This window comes from Solanum verrucosum, unplaced genomic scaffold, assembly GCF_900185275.1.
Source record: "Solanum verrucosum unplaced genomic scaffold, falcon-dt-bn FXZP01000176.1, whole genome shotgun sequence".
Lineage (NCBI taxonomy): Eukaryota > Viridiplantae > Streptophyta > Magnoliopsida > Solanales > Solanaceae > Solanum > Solanum verrucosum.
The window spans coordinates 1,942,915-1,964,216 of record NW_026020412.1 but is presented as its reverse complement, the minus strand read 5'-3'; the positions used below and the strand labels follow the sequence as shown (position 1 = coordinate 1,964,216).

Sequence of the window (21,302 nt, the reverse complement as noted above, 5' to 3'; positions counted from 1 at the left end):
GAACATCACTAGGATAAAGCTGGGATGGAGAAGTGATATAAAATAAGCTCGAAGCAGATCTAGTACTTAAGAAATCATCGTCTTCATATATGAAAAGGTCATTATACTGACAATGTTTTTCTTCTGACAACCTTAGTCGATACAAAGTTCTTTCTACCACCTCAGCTATGTTGCTCCCTCGTTGTAGCACATACAAAGATGATATTTTTTTCTTTTGGAGAAGATAAACCAACAACATGAGATGACTTGGACGGTGCTTGATGCACTTCTTGTCCCAATATTACGGCTTTACTCCTAATTTGGCCAACAATTTCCATAGCAATTTTCAAGCCATCTGTGGAGTCAACATTCTCCAAAGCATCGGATTCAGAGTCGATATTTATTGCGTCATATTGATATTTTTAAACTTTGAAGAGAGAATTTGGATCCAACAATTTTTGCGGATGCAAATGCAAATGCAAACGCAGATTTCGATTTGACCTTTTCAGAAGCTATCTCAATGTTCTTGAACTTTGATTTTTGAAGAGAAGAGATGAGAGGTAAAGATTGTCCCACTAGACGTGTCAATTTGTATGAGACTAAGTTTCATTCATGAAATATAGCAATCAAGAAAGGAAAATAGCAAGCAAACAATAATATTTATATTCGAATTTGTGCGGAAGTTACAATCTTTATGAAATTTTAAGAAAAAAATATGTAACCCCCCCGATTTTTTCCTTTGCGATTGTCAAATCAAGAGCTTTACTTTGTTTTTGATTTGATGAAATACTTGGGGCTCAACACTCCACTAAAGAGCAATGATTCTCCATGTATTTATGTGTGTTCTTCTTTTTCTTCTTTCCCTTTTGGTCTTATGAAGACCCCTTTTATATAGTTGTAAGCTAGGGTTTTGGGGTATTTTGGTCTTCAAGTAATTTTAAAGGACTTGGCTTGAAGAACGTTGAATTGAGCCCGTCTTGTCAACTTAATGGACCGACCCAAATGTAATTCATATTTTATTTAGGTCATATAATTTTGGCTTAAATATTATTTCGACTTTATTAACCAATAATTTGACTTGATCAATAAATATATCATAAATTTATGGATTAATTCAAAATTTAATATGCATTTATCAATGAAATTTCACTATCTATCGTAACTCATAGCAATAGGAAATTTAGAACAAACAATGTTGCAAACTTGCAATTATTATTTTTGTGATACGATGGAGAAGATGACAATATTTCTGTTTTTTTCATTTTTAATAAGGCTGATTATCAATTGAGAATTTTAATGGATTTCAGTATTCTTTATTTATAAAATTGAATTAAATAAAAAATGCATTAGAAGGGTAAATTAGTCAGATTACAACTATTTATATTAATACATAATAAATAAATTAAAGACTTTGTTATAAAAAAAATCAAAATAAGGGGGATAAATATAATATTGCAAACCACTAAGGAGGTTAGTGTTACAAGGTCAAACTAAGGGAAGATTTATGAAATTATTCAATTTTTTAAAAAAAATACATCTATGATGAAAAGGGCATAATATTTTTTTAAATATAAAAAATAAATATCTCTTTGAACATGTTATACAAGATTCTGGGTCCAGCAGTGCTCCTTATCTTTGAATTTTTCCCTAATAATGGAATTCCCTTGTGCTATTTTTTGAATTTGTTGAGGATAATTCAGTTTTTGCAGTAGTCCATAGTAGACTGTGCCAATTTGTTCCTTGTCTTCCTCTCCAATATTTGACATTGCAAAGAAAATAGGAAAATGTCTATGTTTCTTGCAATCAAAAGCCAGTGCCTTTTTCCTTATCAGAGTCATTTCAAGAATCGCCCAATTGAACTTGTTTTGCCTCAGACTTTTTTTCCAAGATTCAGAAATGGACCTAGATACCGCAATTGCATTCTGGCGAAAGCTGAAGACAAAGCCAGAGAAAATTCGGACCGGCAGCTTGAGGTAAATGGAGTTGAATAGCTCAGAAAGTCAGTGATTAATTGATTTATATACCCAAGTTTAACTAATCTGGGATTAACATGTAGTTGATTCATCATTATTTAGTAGTGGAATGAAAAAATGAGGGAAATGAATATAGATGAATCATTTATTTGATTCCAACTAGATTGAGATTGTGGCATGGTTGCTTGCTTGGTTGATCGGAGATACTCTTAAGGGTCTCTTTGGAACAAGAGGGATTTAAAATGGTTAAGATTATACATTTTAGGAGTGCAATCTCTTTCTTTGATTTCCTTATTTGATTTTGATTCATCATGCATAATTTAGTATCTATCTCATTGGGTTATCTATTTTTGTATTTTCAGCATGGAGCCTCATTCTTTATTGTGTATTTATCTTTCTTAGTCAATAACATGATTTTAGTTTCCACAAGAGCTTGTCATTTAGAGGATTTAGATTCGTCAGGTTAGTATATTACTAGCTTAATTGAACTTTTGGTCTCAGGACCATATCATTTGATGAACTTAATAGGAATTAAGGGTTAGGCCTCAAGAGTAAGTTGTTAGGTTCACTTTCAATATTCTCTACATTTGGACGGGACCTAATGCATTTTATGAACTCAATAGCTTCACCTTGAAAGTAGGCTGTCTCAGGTTCAGTTCCAAAATATGGATGGACAGCCTATCTTTGCATTATTCCGTCAAGCTGATGGTGTGCATAATAGTTACATCCCTAATTATTATGGTAAAATAAGACAAAAGGAAATGAAAGAAAGTGCAGTGGATCGTACTCACTTTACTGAGAGTTAAGTTTGCTTCAGGAACTAACAACATCATCAGGAACATGTGATCCTTTGTGTTCAGTTGATGAAACAAGCTCACAAGAATTTGAAGCTACTTACCAACCAAAGACAGATTTCCTGAAGGCCTTTGCCATTCTTGCTGCAGCTGTCACTGGTACAATAGCAATAAATCAATCATGGGTGGCTGCAAATCAGGTGTTCTAACTGGAGCCTGATATTTTTATTTCAGGCATACTAGTGAATGAATCTATCATAAATTTCATTGGCTTGATCAAATCTCATGCTTCAGGATATTGCAATGGCGTTGTTGTTTGGAGTAGGATATATGGGCATCATATTTGAAGAGTCTCTTGCATTCAACAAAAGTGGAGTAGGACTTCTGATGGCCGTGAGTTTATGGGTCATCCGAAGCATTGGGGTAAGGCGTGAATTTATGTGAGATTACTTTCGTTTACACTATATCGATTATTGAATGTTTGATAGTGAAAGTAAGATTTAGTAATAGGAAGGTTTGTTCAGTCTTTAAAATGAAACTTCTTACACCTACTTTTAACCCTTCTATGCTCTTTATGACAACTTGCACCAAGTGAACTTCTTTTGAATTTATCTTGTTGTTTTGTTGATCTTCATGCTAAGTGCTAGCTTTACTATTGCTATATTGTGAGCCATTATTGAATTAGAGTGCTGCTTTATTACGAGCATACTATTTCTTATCTTGTATGCTCTGTGGAGCTCCCCCTTCTTCCTCTAAGAAATAAAGCAAAATTTACACTTGAAATTGGAAGGTCCAGTGCATCTACTAATTCATTCAAATGCGGATCCTATTTAGGCCATCACAAAGTTAAATTGAAAGAGTCAATTTTTTTTCTTAAAAATCTTAGTATACTGCATCTCAAAAGATGAAGGGGCTAGTTTTGACCTTTCCAACAACAATACCACTCAACATCTGATGTGTTCCCACCCAAATAATAGATGTTTTCATGTTTCAACATACATAGATATTTCTTAAGTTGCTCGGACTCTTCACTTTCAGTGTTGCACCCGTGTCGACACAATGTGAGTGTGGATGTGGGATCCCTACTGGATTTGGTCAACCAATTTTGAATATTTTGACCAAAATCGAAGGAAAAGTTCTGGAAAGATACAATGATTTATGTAATCAAAACAAAAGCCAGGTGGGAATTAAAGAAAATGGGATAGCTTGTATATAGAAATTTCTATGTCAGTAATAAATGAATCCAATGCAATGCACATGCTATGTATACACTTGCTTCCTCTGTCGGACAGTCGGGATCCATGGGGGACTCGCGAGGTCCATATATTGTTATATTGGGCAGGCAGGCTACTCTGATCCATATACAATATTGTGTGCAAGTGTGCAACTCCGATCCATAAACATAGCTCCAATAAAAAATGTAATGCTTTCTGCAGGCGTACATTGATCCCAAACAACAAAGACACATTGACAGGCAATAATCCCTTAGTGTAACTCAATTCCATTATCATTTCAAGGTTGCCATTTTAATCCCTCGGCCCATATAAACATCTCATTTCAACCCAATGATACAGCTAGAACAACAATCATCACAATATATTACCATAATCCGACTCCAAATCCTTAAAGGAGGGTAAAATTATCAACTAGTACATGATGCGTCAAAACAAGTCACCAAACATGTAAAACATGCTACCAAGGCAAGAAATCTACCCAAACAAGTCAAATAATCACATAGACCTATAATATGACACCATACATAAATGCTCGTCATCTCATTTATACAGGACCACCATTACCCATTACCCATTACCCATTACCCATGTACACAGTCAACAATACACTAACACTTCATATAGAGTCCAAGAAACCCTCAACTTGCCTTAAATCGAACCCAGAAAAGTTCATATTGCAGCTTGCCCTTTTTCAAAGCCTCCGAAAAATTTCAATCTGGTCAAATACGTAATCTACATATGTAAACAAGTTTGTAGCACCCATATTGCTTTACTTCTATTTTGCATCAAAAAAGTCAACCGCGAGCCCATAAGGGATAAACTGAAATTTTCCTTGAAAATCATGTAACCATATTGTTAGGAACTTAGATATCAAATTTCATCAAAACCTGAGCTCTAATCAACCTTCAAATCACCAAAATATGATTTCGTGACTTTAACTTGAAAATCACCTTTTCCATCAATCTAAAACATTGATCTAAAGGTAAAAAATCGATAAATAATTAGCGAGAAAAGCATAAAGAATGGCTGAGAAATATACCCAACGACAAAATTTTGAAAATCCCCTTTCGAATCGTCCCAAAATGTGATTTCAAGCTCCCAATATTGAGTTATGGGGTTTATATTCGAAAATGGACTTTTAAATTTGGCCAGGTGCACTTCCTCTTCGCAAACGCGACGGGTTCCTCCCACCGCGATTGTGATGCTTTCTTCGTAGACACAAAGAACAAAAACCACTTGGACCCGACTAGAATGCTCTTCGGGATCGCCGGCCCTCCATTGCAATCTCGATAATCATCATCTTCGAATTACTGGCACCAAAAAATCAGAAAACCAGCAACCATGCATTGAGTCTACAATTCCTGAATGGACCCTAGGGATTCGTTTGAATCTCGTGAAGACAAACCAAATATTCTACTAGATTGAGAACAACATTTCAAGCCTGTTGGAACCATCAAAACACCGATCCGAGGTCATCTTGACCAAATGTTGACCGAGGTGAACTCTTAACTTCAAAATTTCCAACTTTCATTCGAGCTCATCTTCTTCAAATGTTGACTTTAGTCAAACATTTCAACTTTCAAACCTCAACAATAAAAAATCCATTTAAACCCCGTCCGATCACCTTGGGAACCGTGCCACCCATCCCTGCAGACCGCAAATATCATAAGAAGCTACGGGAAGCAGGTAAAACAGGGAAAACACGCAAAAATCTCAAAACACTATGAGTGTCGTTCTATATTCTTGCAATTGTATTGGAACTTATTTCTTGTACTCGTGCTATACTCTTTAGTTAGTTGCATTTTTGGCAGGAGTTATATGACTGCAAACATCATTGTGCTAAGCTGCTTCTCCGATCATTCACATGATAGCATTGAATGAGTGTTTAGTAAACACCCTTATAATGTGGTGCAAGGGTTCTACATGAACTATGTGAACTCTTAATTACCATAGTTGAAAAGTAGCTGTACATGTAAGCAAATTTTGCGAACATACATGAAATAAGATAATACTTGGATATTGGTCGGTCATTGAAACAAGCTCTAGGATGGTTTTCTTGTTAAGAATAATAGAATTTAGAGCCAAGAGGGCTTTTAAATTTCCATTCAAGTGGTGTTTTACAGTCTTTTATGTCCTTGGCAGGCCCCTTCAAATGACATAGCTCTTTCCCAGTTGTCACATGCGACTGCTGAAGTTAGTGAAATAGTGTTCTTTTTGCTTGGTGCGATGACCATCGTTGAGATAGTTGATGCTCATCAGGGATTTAAGCTGGTTACAGATAACATCACTACTCGCAAGCCAATAACTCTGCTTTGGGTGGTTAGTGATTCAATAATCTTTCCTGTTTCAAATTACTCTTGATTCTGTTTAGTTAAGCAGTTATTTGTTTTTCTATCTGAATATAGACAATTCTGTAATATCTTGCTTTTGGTCTAACAAAAACAGATAGTGGTCTGATTTTTCATGAAATACGTTACTTGATTGAAAATGCATATATACTCTTCAAAATAATATGATAAATTTAAAAGAGTCCTCATAAATCTAAGAATGTCAGAGTAAGGACTAATACGAGTGGATAATAATGGAAGGACCACTTACCTACCGATTTAGCAATCTATTGAGCCCCATGTTTCATTCCAACATATTCAGCTGTAGTACTCTTTTGTGAAATGCATGCTAGAATGCAACGCATCTAACATTTTCTTCTGTTGGAAAAGTCATCTCTTAGGAATTGACAATTTCTCAAAGTAAGAACTGCTCATTTTTTCTTCAATGGAGAGATTCACAGTTCTGTTTAAGAGGGGTTGCTATTAATTGATGGCTCTTAATAGTCTTTGTTGTACGTATTTCACATATATTTTGCTTCTAATGTCCTTTCAATGATAATGGTTTTTGTGAAAGCATGTTCAATGACAGGAATTGTCCATGCTAGGACACAAAGCATCTTACATTCATTTATTTTATGAATTGACAATTTCTCAAAGTAGCTGTATATTCTTTACTAGATATGCAGATGCATAGTTATATCGAAGAGGGTTTGCTTTTAGTTGATGATCCTTAGTAGTCTACGTTGTGACTATTTCGAATAATTTGATTTTGCTCCTAGATATTGTTGGATCGTATAATGTGCAGCAGATGGGGGAGGTATAATTATCCCACTAGATGAAGGACATGACATACATAGATGAATTATAGACAGAAGTTGGCTACACATGAAAACAATGAGTCAATAATATGATTTACAATAGTAGCCTTTCGTTCAAAAAAAATAAAATGATTTACCTGAGAGTCAAGACTGCTTCAACATTTTTGTTTGCTGCTTGTTTCCTTCAATTGTCATTAACTTTCTAATGTAATGGTAATTTCAGGTAGGTTTTGTGACTTTCTTCCTCAGTTCAATCCTTGACAATCTGACTTCTACAATTGTGATGGTCTCCTTATTGAGGAAACTGGCACCACCTTCAGAATACCGAAAGTAAGTGTCAGCAGCTTTGAGCCTCATCCGTTCAACCTTCTAGTAGGAGCAAAGATATTATGATTTGCTCTCATATTTGGTCGAAAGTTCTTATTTGATCTTGGAACATCAATCTTGATTTCCATAAGTCTCAAGCGGTATTGATATTCGAATTAGAGAGAAGATCGGAAAGAACTAGGGATGTACATGTGTAAGCAAGTTAGATGTCTATACATTATCAAAAAAAAAGTTAGATGTCTATAAGAGGAATGAAAAGCCCAGATGCTCTCAGGATGCAACTTTGAAGTAGCTCAAGGTTCTTGTATTACAATTGTCGGAAATTTTTTTATGAGAATTCTTGAGTTATATTTATGATTTAATAAGGCAGTGAATGGTTGTACGGTGATGCTATGTTTAAAAGCAATAAGTAGCTTCACCGCAGCTATATCGGTAAGTGTTTTCTAGAACTTAACGCTTGTTCTTTTAGCAAATAAATCACGTTTGTGTTTCTGTGCAAGTATAGACTAGACTCTCTTGTATCTCAGTCTACATTATTCATTTGGAGTAATTTCCCAGAATTCTGAACCATTTCTAGCTTTTGTTTGTTCAGCCTTAACAATCTTCCAAGTGTGAAGATTGTGGATCTCCCGACTCCCAGCCCTTTATACTGTAAAACTTAATTTAGGGATAGGCCTGAGAAACTTCTCTTGAGATAAATATTGACAATTTCTAACTACTTTGTGCACCCAAGGGTGTGGCTTAGTGACTAGTGAAGTGGTTGAGAGCCATGAGGTCTCAGGTTCAAATCCCAGCGGAGACAAAAACTCTAGGTGATTCTTCCTATCTGTCCTAGCCTTGGTGAATGTTGGTGGGAGGTGGCACGTATCCCGTGGAATTTGTCGAGGTGCGCGAAAGCTGGCCCGGACACCATGGTCATCAAAACAAATAAATTACTTTGTCTTGCTCCTAGACTACCTTTCTTGCTGGGTATCCTTTTTCTGAAGGCTCTGTTGTATTTATTTTAAAGTATATAATCTGTTAATTATTTGTTCCCAGGCTTCTTGGCGCTGTTGTTGTTATAGCAGCAAATGCTGGTGGAGCATGGACTCCCATAGGTGATGTTACAACTACAATGCTCTGGATACATGGCCAAATATCCACGTTACCGACGATGAAGGTTTTTGAAATTTTCTATCTCACTGTTTCTATTTGTTTATACATGTACGTCTTTCCTTGTGTTATAATTGTGAGAAATATTGGAGAAGAATATTATTGAATTGTTGTTTTAATTATTACATAGAGAACCCTATTTATAGACACTATAATACAATTCCTTACCAAATAGGAGACTATAAACTATTCCTATTCTGTGTAGGATTGTGTGTACATATTCTATTCTAACACTCCCCCTCAAGCTGGTGCATACAAATTATATGTACCTAGCTTGTTACAAATGTAATTAATACGAGGACCGGTGAGGGACTTGGTGAAGATATCTGCAAGTTGAAGCTTCCCATTAACGGTTCTGAGTGATCATAGGGCTTGAACTTCCAATTCCTATATTCTTGGAGCCAAAAGTATCAATCTCGAAAGACATGTTGTGAAATTAGAATATGTAGCCAAAAAAATAATAATAACAATAAACTGTAATGAGTAACCAAAAAACTGGATTTTTTTTCTTCTAACGAATCTGGAAAAGAAATAGGTTGTTGCCGGAAAAGTAGATCTGATCGCCAATTATTGGTCGGAATCAGGAAAAAATTATATGGTCAGCCTTGGAATGAAGAGGCGACCCAGATAGGAAAAAACAATTGTCGAAAAACTGGCCAGAACAGGTCTCACGCGCCGGCGCGTGGATCTGCCAACTCACCGGAGAAATTCTTCTGGCGGCGCGTGACGGAGCGTGTAGCACTGGTTTCCGGCGGGGATGATTGGGGTTTTCTCGCCGGGAAGTTCCTCAGCTAGTGGTGGTGTTAATTTTTGAAAAACAGTGACGGAAAATATTAATTACCTGGACAGCCACTAGGTTACCGGAAAAAAACTGTGCGATTTTTTTTTTTCTCTCACAATTGCTCTGATACCATGTGAGAAATATTGGAGAAGAATATTATTGAATTGTTGTTTTAATTATTACATAGGGAACCCTATTTATAGACACTACAATACAATTCCTTACCAAATAGGAGACTATAAACTATTCCTATTCTGTGTAGGATTGTGTGTACATATTCTATTCTAACAATAATGAAGGAAACAATCTTTAGGGAGGAAGGGACAGAATTATTATCAAATAAGCGCTGGACGGTTGTCATTTGGTATAGCTTCCAATATTTAAAGATGATTGGTCGACAATGCAATGATATTCATAGCATTGTTAATGTCATTTTGAATGGTACACGCTGCCTGAAAACATGCTTGCATTGGCTTAGATGGAAACTATAACCGCATTCTATAGTGAGGAATTCATATTTAAGTTTAAATGAATATATATTTGAGACTATGGATGAAGGTAGTGCTGAAATGAATGAAAGAAACTTACAGCTCAGTCTGCATTCTCTCGAGCTGCACTTATCATGGAATCAAGTATGGATGATGGAAAGAATTATGCAACTTTTCTGTTACGGAGGATGGTTTATTTCAGTGCCGCCACTGGTTCTATCCACCGTGCATATTCATTTAAAAGAACATTTTTCACTTGGTTATATTTGGTAAATTAGTACCTGCCAGATCATGTCTAAACCTGGATAATAGTCTTCACTTAAGAGCTCTTTACTTCAGTTGCCAACTGAAGTCTCTATCCCAGTTCTGGTAACAGGTGCAATGCACTTTTTCTTTTTGCAGGGTTTATTTTTACCATCAGTAGTTTCTCTAGCTGTTCCTTTGGCTCTGCTGTCCCTTACAAGGTATATTTCTAGCATAGACCTGAAGAGCTTCTTGAATTTCGGAAATATTTCAAGAAATTAGAGTGGGGATGAAACTATATTAGAAATTATTTGTGTTCAGTGAAGTGAATGGGAAAGGACAAAATTCCGCTGAGGTTCTGGCATCCGAACAGATGGCTCCTCGAGGACAGCTAGTTTTTGCAGTAGGACTTGGGGCTTTAGTGTTTGTACCAGTTTTCAAGGCCTTGACTGGTCTACCACCATACATGGGTATGCTGCTTGGACTGGGAGTTCTTTGGATAATCACAGATGCGATTCACTATGGAGAATCTGAAAGACAGCGGTTGAAAGTACCACAGGCTTTATCACGCATTGACACTCAAGGAGCTCTTTTCTTCCTTGGAATCCTATTGTCCGTTAGCAGGTATTGCAGAATCCTTTGGGTTTTATAATACTTACATCAGTATGACAATAAAAAAGTGCATGCAGAACTCTTTTCTTGACAGAATAGATTCATACATCATAACTCTAAAATCATTCTAAACCAGATGTTGAGAAATAACTCTGTTAAAAAATTTGCCATCCAGATCATTTGGCATTATATCATTTCTTAGTCTTGATTAACAGTGTAACCACTATGAGTGAAATCATTGGAGGGAAATGGGAAGTGGTTCTTATTTTACTTTTGCGGGTACGATGGGTGTAGGATCCATTACTTTGTTTAGCTCATGCATTGTGTACTATCAACCATCATCCATGCCCACCTGAATTAGATAACATAACATGACTAGTCGTTCTGGCATATTAACATCTTTTCTATAGCCTGGAAGCAGCAGGTATTCTGCGAGAATTGGCGAATTACCTTGATGCCCATATACCAAGTACTGAACTCATTGCAAGCTCAATCGGGGTTGTGTCAGCAATCATTGACAATGTTCCTCTGGTTGCAGCCACCATGGGAATGTATGACCTATCTTCCTTTCCCCAAGATTCTGAATTCTGGCAGCTAATAGCATTTTGTGCCGGTACTGGCGGATCCATGCTAGTAATCGGTTCAGCAGCTGGAGTAGCATTTATGGGAATGGAAAAAATCGACTTCTTTTGGTATCTGAGAAAGGTACATATGCTGCTGTCTGCTATTTTGATGCACCACTTTGAACATTTCTGCTTCAATATTTGTCACTCTTATCTCTGCAGGTTAGTGGGTTTGCTTTTGCTGGTTATGCTGCCGGTATTGCTACGTATCTTGCAGTACATAATCTCGACATCTCACTCCCTACAGCTCTGGCTCAAATTCCTTTCCTTCATGGATCTTGATGTCATTCGAATGATCATTAGAGCTATCAGTAAATCTGATCGTTTATGTATTCTCTGCATCAAGTTAATGAGCAGAACATATGAATACAAATCCAGAACCTTCAGTGGCGGAGATGAAAATGCCATAGATCAATCTCTTTAGAACTACCAGTGTGTTGGCCTAGGTTGGGGATTAAAGCCCCACATAATGTAATTTATTGATTCTAATAGGCTAATAATGTAGTGTTTCTCAACTGCATTAATAATTCGTCGTAACCGTGGGGGTTACTGGAAATCTAGTCCTCCCCACCCACTTTTTCTCTTCTTTCTTGCATGAAACGTGAGATAAGCCACTGAAGCTTAATTTCAAGTTAGTTACTTTGGCTGTGAGCTAGCTTCCTTTTATTCAGGATTGATTACAAACCCGATGCAGGCTATAGAGCTCAGGGGAGAACAAGGAGATGCTCCTATTCCCTCAAAGCCAAAAGAAATACAATATGTCAAATTGAAAACTCAATGTAGTAATAATACCTCCAACTTCAGAGCTGTCCTACACTAAACTACTTGTGAACAACAAAATCATCAAAATGGCTTCATAGAGAATTCAGATCCCAAAATAATAACAGCAGGAGCAGCAAGGCACCACACTAGCGGTCTCACAGGAGAAGCCAAAGGCTCCGTAGCTGCGGCTTCCTGTTGAGTCACCAGCTTTCGCTGAAGCACTTTGCTCGCCGCAGGGATGGCTCTGCCAAAGTGAGCCAAGGCCGGCGGGAGTGGCTGCATCATCAGTTTGGGACAAAATCTTAAGTCTTCGAACAGACACCTGAGATTTATTTTGAGTCAAGTGAATGCAATCCGAGCATGCTGCCCAACCAGAAATGTTATTCCGGACTCAACAGAATTGATGAACCAACCAATAGAGTCGTCTCGATGAAATATTGACAGAAGTCTACACTAAGCAAACAACCAAGCATCCCAAAATCAACCCAACAACTACAAGATCCGAACCAAAGATCCTAATAGACCAAACTCAACACTCTGGGGCTTATGTGCTAATGTAAATCTTATTCAAGTCCATTTATCAAGAATGTTTACCAAAGCCAATCCTTTCAACACAAAAACTCCAAATTGGAAAACTCAACCAAAGGGGTAAAATGAGTAAAACACATCAAAGTAAGAAAATGACTACGAGGGCCATTACAACATCCACTACTAAAAGGACTTTCATCCTCGAAAGTTAAGGGATAGGGAAGTACCGAAAGGCTCGAAAAGGCGAGGATACAACATGTTAAGCTCGGCCTCCTAAGTAGCCTCTTCAACCTGATGATGCCTCCATTGAACTTTAACTGATGGAATCTTCTTAGACCTTAACTTCCAAACCTGCCTATCTAGAATAGCCACATGCTCCTTCTCAAAGGCCAATGACTCATAAAGCTGAACCATATTCCACTGAAGCATGTGAGACTTATCCGAAACATACTGTCTCAATATAGAGACATGGAGAATAAAGTTTAACACCTGAAAGAGCTAAGGTAAGGCTAACTCATAAGCCACCTCTCCAATATGCGTTAAAGTCTCAAAAGGCCCGATGAACCTAGGTTTAAGCTTGCCTTTCCTCCCGAACCTCATCATGCCCTTTATGGGCGACACTCACAGAAACACATGATCTCCAACCATAAACTCTAAAGCCCACAATCTCCAATCGGGATAGCTCTTTTGCCTACTCTGAGCAGTACGGAGCCCCTCCTGGATCACTCGGACTTTATCCATGGAATCACGCAACAATCAGTGTCTCAAGGCCTAACCTCAAAAGCATCAAAGCCGCCTACCAGAGATCAATACCTTCTGCCATATTACACCTCGAACAGAGCCATCTAAATACTCGAACAATAATTATTATTATATGCAAACTCCATCAAAACCAAGAGTCGGTCCCACTGATTTGACTAGTAAATATCTAATTTGACTTTTAACTATTATAACGTGCAAGTGTGCAAGAAGAGTTTGATACCGGTTTTAACTAAAATATTTCAATTAACAAATAAATAAAGAGTAATGCTAATTGGCAAGACAAAATTTTGGCATGAATTGACAAGACACGGGTAAATGACGAAAATGCCCCTTTTCCTCCAAAACCACTTGTATTTCCCTCCAAAAATGAAAATCACCTTTGACATTTTAATAATTATTTACTCTCTCTCTTACTTTACTCTTTATATCACCTTCCACCACCTCTCCTACATCTATCACTCTTCACTCTCATCCCTTCTTATTTTAATTTGTTGATCAAGAATTTATTTTGTTGTTGGATTTATATAATTTTAACAAAATGGAATCGACTAGTCAGAATAGCCAATTAAACGATGTATTGAATAATGTTTTGGGGTTAGATGAGGATGATAGTTTGTTGTCCCAAAATGATGAACATCATGAAGATTCCGATAATGCATACGATGGCCCAGAACATTATTTGCATAGTGATGATAAAGATGTTATTAACAAGCTCTTTGAAGAAATGAATCAACCGGAGCAAGAGGAATCAATAAGTGTTAGTGACGGAGAGGAATATGAAGCTGAAAAAGAATGTGATGAACAAACAGATTCAGCCAATGATGATAATTTTTCAGACCAACAATATATGGAAGACCCTTTTGTAGATATGGTCTATTGTAGTGTAGAATCTCTTTTTGCTTTTTATAAAGAACATAGTCGTTTAAATGGATTTGGAGTTCTTAAAAAGACTTCAAAAAAGAGAGGTTGTGAATACGCTAGGTATGTCTCATTCGCTTGTGATAAGAGTAGAAAACCAGCTGCTAAGAATTATAGTAAAAGGGTTGATTGCAAATGCAAAGTTAATTGTGTTGTGCTGCCTGATGGTTCATGTCGCGTAACAACAATTATGACGGAGCACAACCATGAGTTGCAACCATCTTTGGCACGTTTTTTTGGATGCCACAGGAAAATAAGTAAGGCATTAAAACGAAACCTTGACATCGCAGGAATTAGACCTGCCAAAAGCATTAGACTTTTGGAAGTACAAGCAAGTGGTCCAGATAGAATGGGATGCACACCTAAAGACTGTCGAAACTACATTCTTCAACAATGCAGGATGATGACATTGTCATGCGATGCTGCGGCAATACATAAATTTTTTGCTTTAATGCAAATGAAGGACGATGGATTTTTTTATGTAATTGACACAGATAATGTTGGTAGACTTCGCAACGTAGTGTGGGTTCACACACATTGCAAGTATGCGTATAGGGAGTTTAGTGATGTTGTTTGTTTTGATTCAACGTACTTGGTGAATCAATGGCGCATGCCGTTTGCATCTTTTGTTGGTGTGAATCAACACAAACAATCTATTCTTTTAGGCTGCGCTTTGCTCACAAGTGAGGATATTGAGACATACAAATTTGTTTTCTCTACTTGGCTGGCAGCAATGGGCAATGCACCTCCAACAACTATCCTCACTGATCAATATGAGAGTATCAAGGCAGCAATTGCAGAGGTACTTCCAGACACCATCCATAGGTACTGTATTTGGCATATTATGACAAAGCTGCCTGCAAAGCTTAAGGGTGTGTAGGACTTTAAGATTGCCAAGTCTGAATTTAAATCAATAATCTATAACAACATTACTATCAACGAATTTGAGGAAAAAGGGATGGCTTTATTCAAAAATACGAGCTTCAGCATAGACTATGGTTTCATAATCTATACTTGAAGAAGGAAAAATGGATCCCTGTCTTTCTGAAACACTATTTTTGGGTTGGCATGATGTCCACCCAAAGAAGTGAGTCAATGCATGCATTTTTTTATGGTTATATATCCGGTTGAAGCTCTCTAAAGCAGTTCGTCGAGCAGTATGAGTTAGACTTGCGATTTAAATATGAGAAGGAACTTCAAGCAGAAGCTGACTCACGGAAAAAGTATGCAGCGCCTTGTAGTGGTTTTGATTTGGATTTGCAGCTTCAAACCCATTATACTCGACCTATTTACAATGCCTTTGCAGCAGAGCATTTGAAGCGGTTGTACCACTGTGAAATTGAAAGACACCATGACTTAAATGTCGTGGAAGGAGTTGAGAAGTACAGTGTAACAGATTATTCCATATCTAATGATTTTCATGAAAATCAATTTGTTTACATTGTGGAATATCGGCCACGGAATCAGTATCTGGATTGCAATTGCAAGAATTTTCAAAGTGAAGAAGGTGTTGTGTGTTGCCACATTTTAAAGACTATGTCTCATTGTAGAATTAAAATGTTCCATGACAGATATATTTTACGCCCGTGAAGAAGGGACGTAATTCGACCACACATAGGTAGATTCTTTCAAGGAGGCTATCCATCTATGATATACGAGTACAAGAAGTACAATTCCTTGAAGAAATGGTTTGATAGGAATTGTGATGTTGTGTTGGATAACAACGCTAAATATGCGGATTTCAAAAATGTTTTGAAAGGACGTTTCAATGCATATTGTAATTGGAATGACGAAATGGCAGTCCCTAGCGTTGGTGATCCAGACTCGGAAGAAGATGTAACATTCATTAGGAACCCGAGGGAAGTCCAAACACATGGAAGGCCTCCGACTAATAGATGTAGGAGAGGTGGTGGAAGGTGGAATAGAACATATTATTATGCATATCAAGTGGGTGAGACTAGTCAAGGTCGGAGGGGTGGTGGGAGACGGGGTGTAGGTCGAAGGGCTGGTAGAAGTGGTCGAGGCGGTGGTATAATGACGTAGATTATTCATCCTTTGATAATAGTTTGCTTGGTGAAATTGTAGAAAAGGTTGTAGTGCTGATGAAGAAATTACATGGTTTTATGGTGGCTAACAGTACTTATGAATTAATTATGTCTTTTTATCTGTTTTGTAGCTTAGTTTTTTAATGATATATTGGTTCGTCATTGTTTACTTTCACATGGATCTATGTTAAATTTTATTAGTAAATTTAGCAAACACATCTAACACTAGAAGTGGATAATGGTTATTTTCAAAATCATAGATAGAAAACAAAAAAAATGTACATACTAACCCATGCATTATGCAATGGGAGTAAACATAACAAAAAAAAAACTAGAATAAAATACAGCAAAAAGGACCTCATCCAGCGTCCTTGTGCAAAACCTACAACTCCAGGTTCCTTTTGCAAGCCCTCTTTTCCTCGGACCAACCATCAAGTGAAGTTCCCTCTCCAGCTCGTGGAGTAATTTCAGAAACTCCGTTGGCACCAACAACGAAACCATTTGGTGATTTAGCAATCACCTTCTCGTATATTTTCGAAAGTTTGGGTGAGGGGTGGTTCATCCATTAAAAGCATCATTTCGACCCACCTCTTACCCTTCCATTCGATCAGCCGCTTCAGGAACTCTGCTATTTCCTCCTCTATTTTCTGGTATGACTCCCGTTTTATGTAATATAACCTTTCCACAACCTCAGGAGAGGTTGGGAATGACATTGCCCTTCTTTTGTTATAAGGAGTTACGTAGTTCTCAGAACTTATCTTTTTTCAAGTAAGTATAAATTTATATTTTGGAATGGTTCTGGGTGTGAGGAATACATTTACCGGGGGTCTCAATTTATAGTGAAAAGATTGGAGCCAAAAGTGACGTGTTTGGCTCCCAAAAATTTACTATTAAATTTGTCACTAGATAATAAAGAACCAAAATGTGAGAATGGATGGGATTATTCACTCTTCTTTTTTAATCCATTTATTGAACAAGTTTTTTAGAAGGTAAGAATATAAAATGTTACGTGTGTTCAAAAATGATTATTTGACACGAGTAAATTTGTCACTAGATAATTGGTCTCTAACAATTGTTAGTCGAAAAATAAAAGAAAAAGAAATAAAATCTGTGAATGGACGAGATTAATGTAGCTGTTCACTCTAATTAAAACTACTTGAGTATGCCTACAACTTGTTGAAAAGACATGATTTGATGAGTTAAATTTTCTTTCACTCTTCTTTTTTAATCCATTTATTGAACAAGTTTTTTAGAAGGTAAGAAAGTAAAAAAGTAACATTTTCATACCAATATAAATGACTAATTTTTATAAGATAAGAAAATATAGTTCGATTAATTAATTTAATCATTAATATTTTCAATGTTACGTAATAATTATTTGAGGCGTTTAAAATACAAATTTCATGAAAAATAAATTTTATTCTTATATCAAAATGTAAATAACGTGAAATGACGGAATGAATTAGTTGTTCAACCCTGAAAGAAGTACTTGAGTACACCTAGAGGCTAGAAAGTTGACAAGATTTGAATTGATTAGTTGAATTTTCTTGCACTCTTCCTTTGTAAGGCAAATCCACTAATTAAGATCTTTTATCAGAAGGTAAGAATATAAAATTTAATTAATTAATTTAATCATCAAAATATTCTATGATATAAATTTTTTTAGACCTTTTGTTATTAATATTATTGAAAATAAACTTATTCTTATATCAAAAATTTGTAGTAGTAAATATAACAAAGGCGAATCGACGGAATAGTTTTATTATTTTTTCAAGTCTAAGATAAGTTCTTGAGTACACCTATAATTTTGACAAGATTTGATTTGATAAGTTGAATTTCTTACACCCTTTCTTTTTTAAGATCAATTTTATTGGAAGGTAATAATTTAAAATATAATTAAATTAATGCATTATCAAAATTTATTATGATATAAGTTATTTCAGACCTTTAATTATTAATTTTATAGATAATAAATTTAATCAAAAATTTTGAGTCGAAAATTAAAATAAAATGAACGGGAAGCGACACAAAAATAATAACATAAATATGGGGACCTAACCTAGACTCGAACTCATGACCAATTGACTAAACGTTTAATCTTGCTTTAAACATTCGCACTGCAATAGCATTCGTTTATAATTACGAAAGGAACTATAATTACGCTTCTTAATGAATATCAACTCTCTTGTAGAAGGAGTAGCTAGCTGTCTTTGGGAAGTGTGTGGAAACTTTATGTACAAGCTATTAACTTGGGGAAGACAAACACTCAAGTTAGATTTTTGGATTCAAAGAATTTCAAGTTTGAAGAGTTGTGACTTATCAGTTGAGATGAATGGTATTGAGAGTGCTTCGGAAGTTGTTCCATAAATCAGATCATTTAATGAAGGGGATTGTGAGAAATAGTTGTCTAGGTATTCGTTTCAAAAAGCTACTCTCTTCTATTTTCATTACTTCATATTTTTATAGACCGACATATTTCTTCATATTTTTATTGACCGACTCTTTTATTGAAAGATTTATCTTCTAAGTTAATTCAATGACAAATATTTTGTGTGAAGTTGTGTCACGCCCCAAACTCAAGGGGCGCAACTGACTCCTAAAGCCAAAACTCAGGTCCGAGCCGACCCTGCTGAACCATTTGCTACTAGCGCATGACAGTCACATGCAATTAAGAAAATAAACAAGTATATCTCGGCTTAAAACTAAGCCATCGACCGGCAAGGCCCCTGTCAACAGATCTACAAAAGAACCAGCTACTTCCAAGAGTTCATATAAAGAAATATCCAACTAGCACAGAAGTCCTGATTGGGCCGTCGAGGCCACCATGATATCTATACCAAAACTAAAAACAGGTAAATATCAGTACAATACATCAAACAGCTCACAAGCTTCAGCAAACCAACAACATAGGCCAGCATGGCCATAACGTAGTTATAAACCCCACACACTAGTCTGCAAGCCTCTAAGAGTAGTAAAGATTGGTGGGACAAGGCCCCAGCCTACCCATGAGAATATATACAACAAAAGGTAACAAACCTCCCAACTCTGGCAGCTCCGGAGGAAAGGGGCTGACCAATCGGATAAAAGTCAATCCTGCTGATTTGGAGGTCTACTCGGTCATCTGTCAGGACCTGCATGCATGAATGCAGCGCCCCCAAGGCAATGGGGCATCAGTACAAAATAATGTACAGAGTATGAAAGGCAATAGACTATGATGAGGTATCCTGATATACTGGAATAATCTGATAAATAAATTAAGGATAAGATAATTGTACTGACCTGCTTCTAAATCTAAATTTATCAAAAATAATAAAACAACAACCTAATCAAGCCCCCATAAGCTCGGTAGGTACAAACAGCACACAAGACCACCTACTCAGGCCCCCATAAGCCCGGAAGGTGCCAATCAGCATGTATACCCCTATCGGTAGTCCCCTAGCCCCGCAGGCAGTCACATAGCCCTCTTAGGCATCAGCATATCTTATAGACAACTCATAGCCCTCTTAGGAAACAACATGGCCCTATAGGAATCACATAACTTTCTTAGGCGTCAATATATATCCCTGTAGGCAACTCATAGCCCTTCTAGGCATCAATATAGCCCCGTAGGCAACTCATAGCCCTTTTAGGCATTCATATAGCCCTGTAGGCAGAACATAACCCTACTAGGCATAGATCACATTCCTGCAGCTAACAACAATAGCCCAAAGGCAACAATAACAATCCAACAGCTAAAAGTGAGCAATTTAGTTATAGGCAACCTATACAAATAGCCTCTAAGTCGTGTCCAACATACGAATGTTACTACTGAATAAGAATCTCGATAAGAGAGGATTATACGCACTCGAGCAGCCAACAATCAACAATAATGGCTATAAGTATAACAACGATAACAACTCAATTACATTGCTCCTAAGCTTTAAGGAAACATGCCATAGGAAGAGAATAGCCTTAACATACCTTTTTCGCTAAATTCACGTGGCCTAAAGACTTTAACTCATAACTCCCTCGATACTACAACAAGGTAGGACCATAATCAACACATAAAATAAAAGATACCATGACAATACAATAAAAGATATGTATTTCCGTCGCAAATTGCTATTTGCTGCTTATAAAAGCTAGAGTCGATGAAAGAAGGGTCTTACCTCGATCTTAGGTTCGTAATTCACCTCAAAACCTTCAAATATATTCAAACCCCTGCTGTCCCAACTCTAAAATGTGATATGCTACGCAATCGATAAAACAAATTATACCACGATGATGAGCCCAACGCGTAGAACAACTTTCGTCAAGGACTTACGTCGAGAAAATCTATATTTCACTTGATCCTAAAAATGGGTTTCTATGTTTTCTCTGTATATTTAGCTTAAAATGAAGAAAAAACCCGAAGAAGAAGATATATACACTTTCCACCGACCTAGGGCCCCACCTCACGTGCCTGCTTGCGCAGTCCCACGAAAATGCGAATATCTCTCTATTATGAACTCGTATGAATGAACAGTTTGATGCGTTGGAAACTACACTCGTAGACCTTTGATTCAATAGTTTGTGGGCACCATAACTCTTTATAGATTGGGAGAAAACCTCCAAGACATTTGACCCAAATTTCATAGAAATCTTTAAGAAGGAAATTACGATAACTTCCGCCAAATTTAATTTTGCCACTTACCTAACTTGAGATGCAACACTTGAACACTTAAAATAGGACATACCACATCATTCTTAATTTATTACTCACCCTCCTTGTCTTTCCATGAATATACGAGTTAATTTAGACGTTTTGAAAAGTCGGGGTGTTACATTCCTCCCCCTTAGAAACATTCGTCCTCGAATGAAAAATCTGAGGCACACTATTCAGTCCTTAGGACTTGCCAGAATTTAGGCAGTTTATCCTTTGTAAATGTCACTATCCAAGAACCTGAAATGCAAAAT

At 36.7% G+C, this 21,302-nt stretch overlaps 1 protein-coding gene across 1 annotated transcript; it reads left to right on the top strand.

Moving 5' to 3' along the window:
• Positions 1 to 1,730: 1,730 nt before the first annotated feature.
• Positions 1,731 to 11,856, top strand: LOC125840616 (sodium/proton antiporter 1). The gene is made up of 10 exons (XM_049519580.1): positions 1,731 to 1,952; positions 2,770 to 2,946; positions 3,041 to 3,169; positions 6,124 to 6,300; positions 7,350 to 7,456; positions 8,492 to 8,612; positions 10,277 to 10,338; positions 10,439 to 10,741; positions 11,140 to 11,434; positions 11,515 to 11,856. Exons 1-10 carry the CDS (start codon positions 1,764 to 1,766, stop codon positions 11,632 to 11,634), a joined length of 1,680 nt encoding a protein of 559 aa, XP_049375537.1. The 5' UTR covers positions 1,731 to 1,763; the 3' UTR covers positions 11,635 to 11,856.
• Positions 11,857 to 21,302: the final 9,446 nt, after the last annotated feature.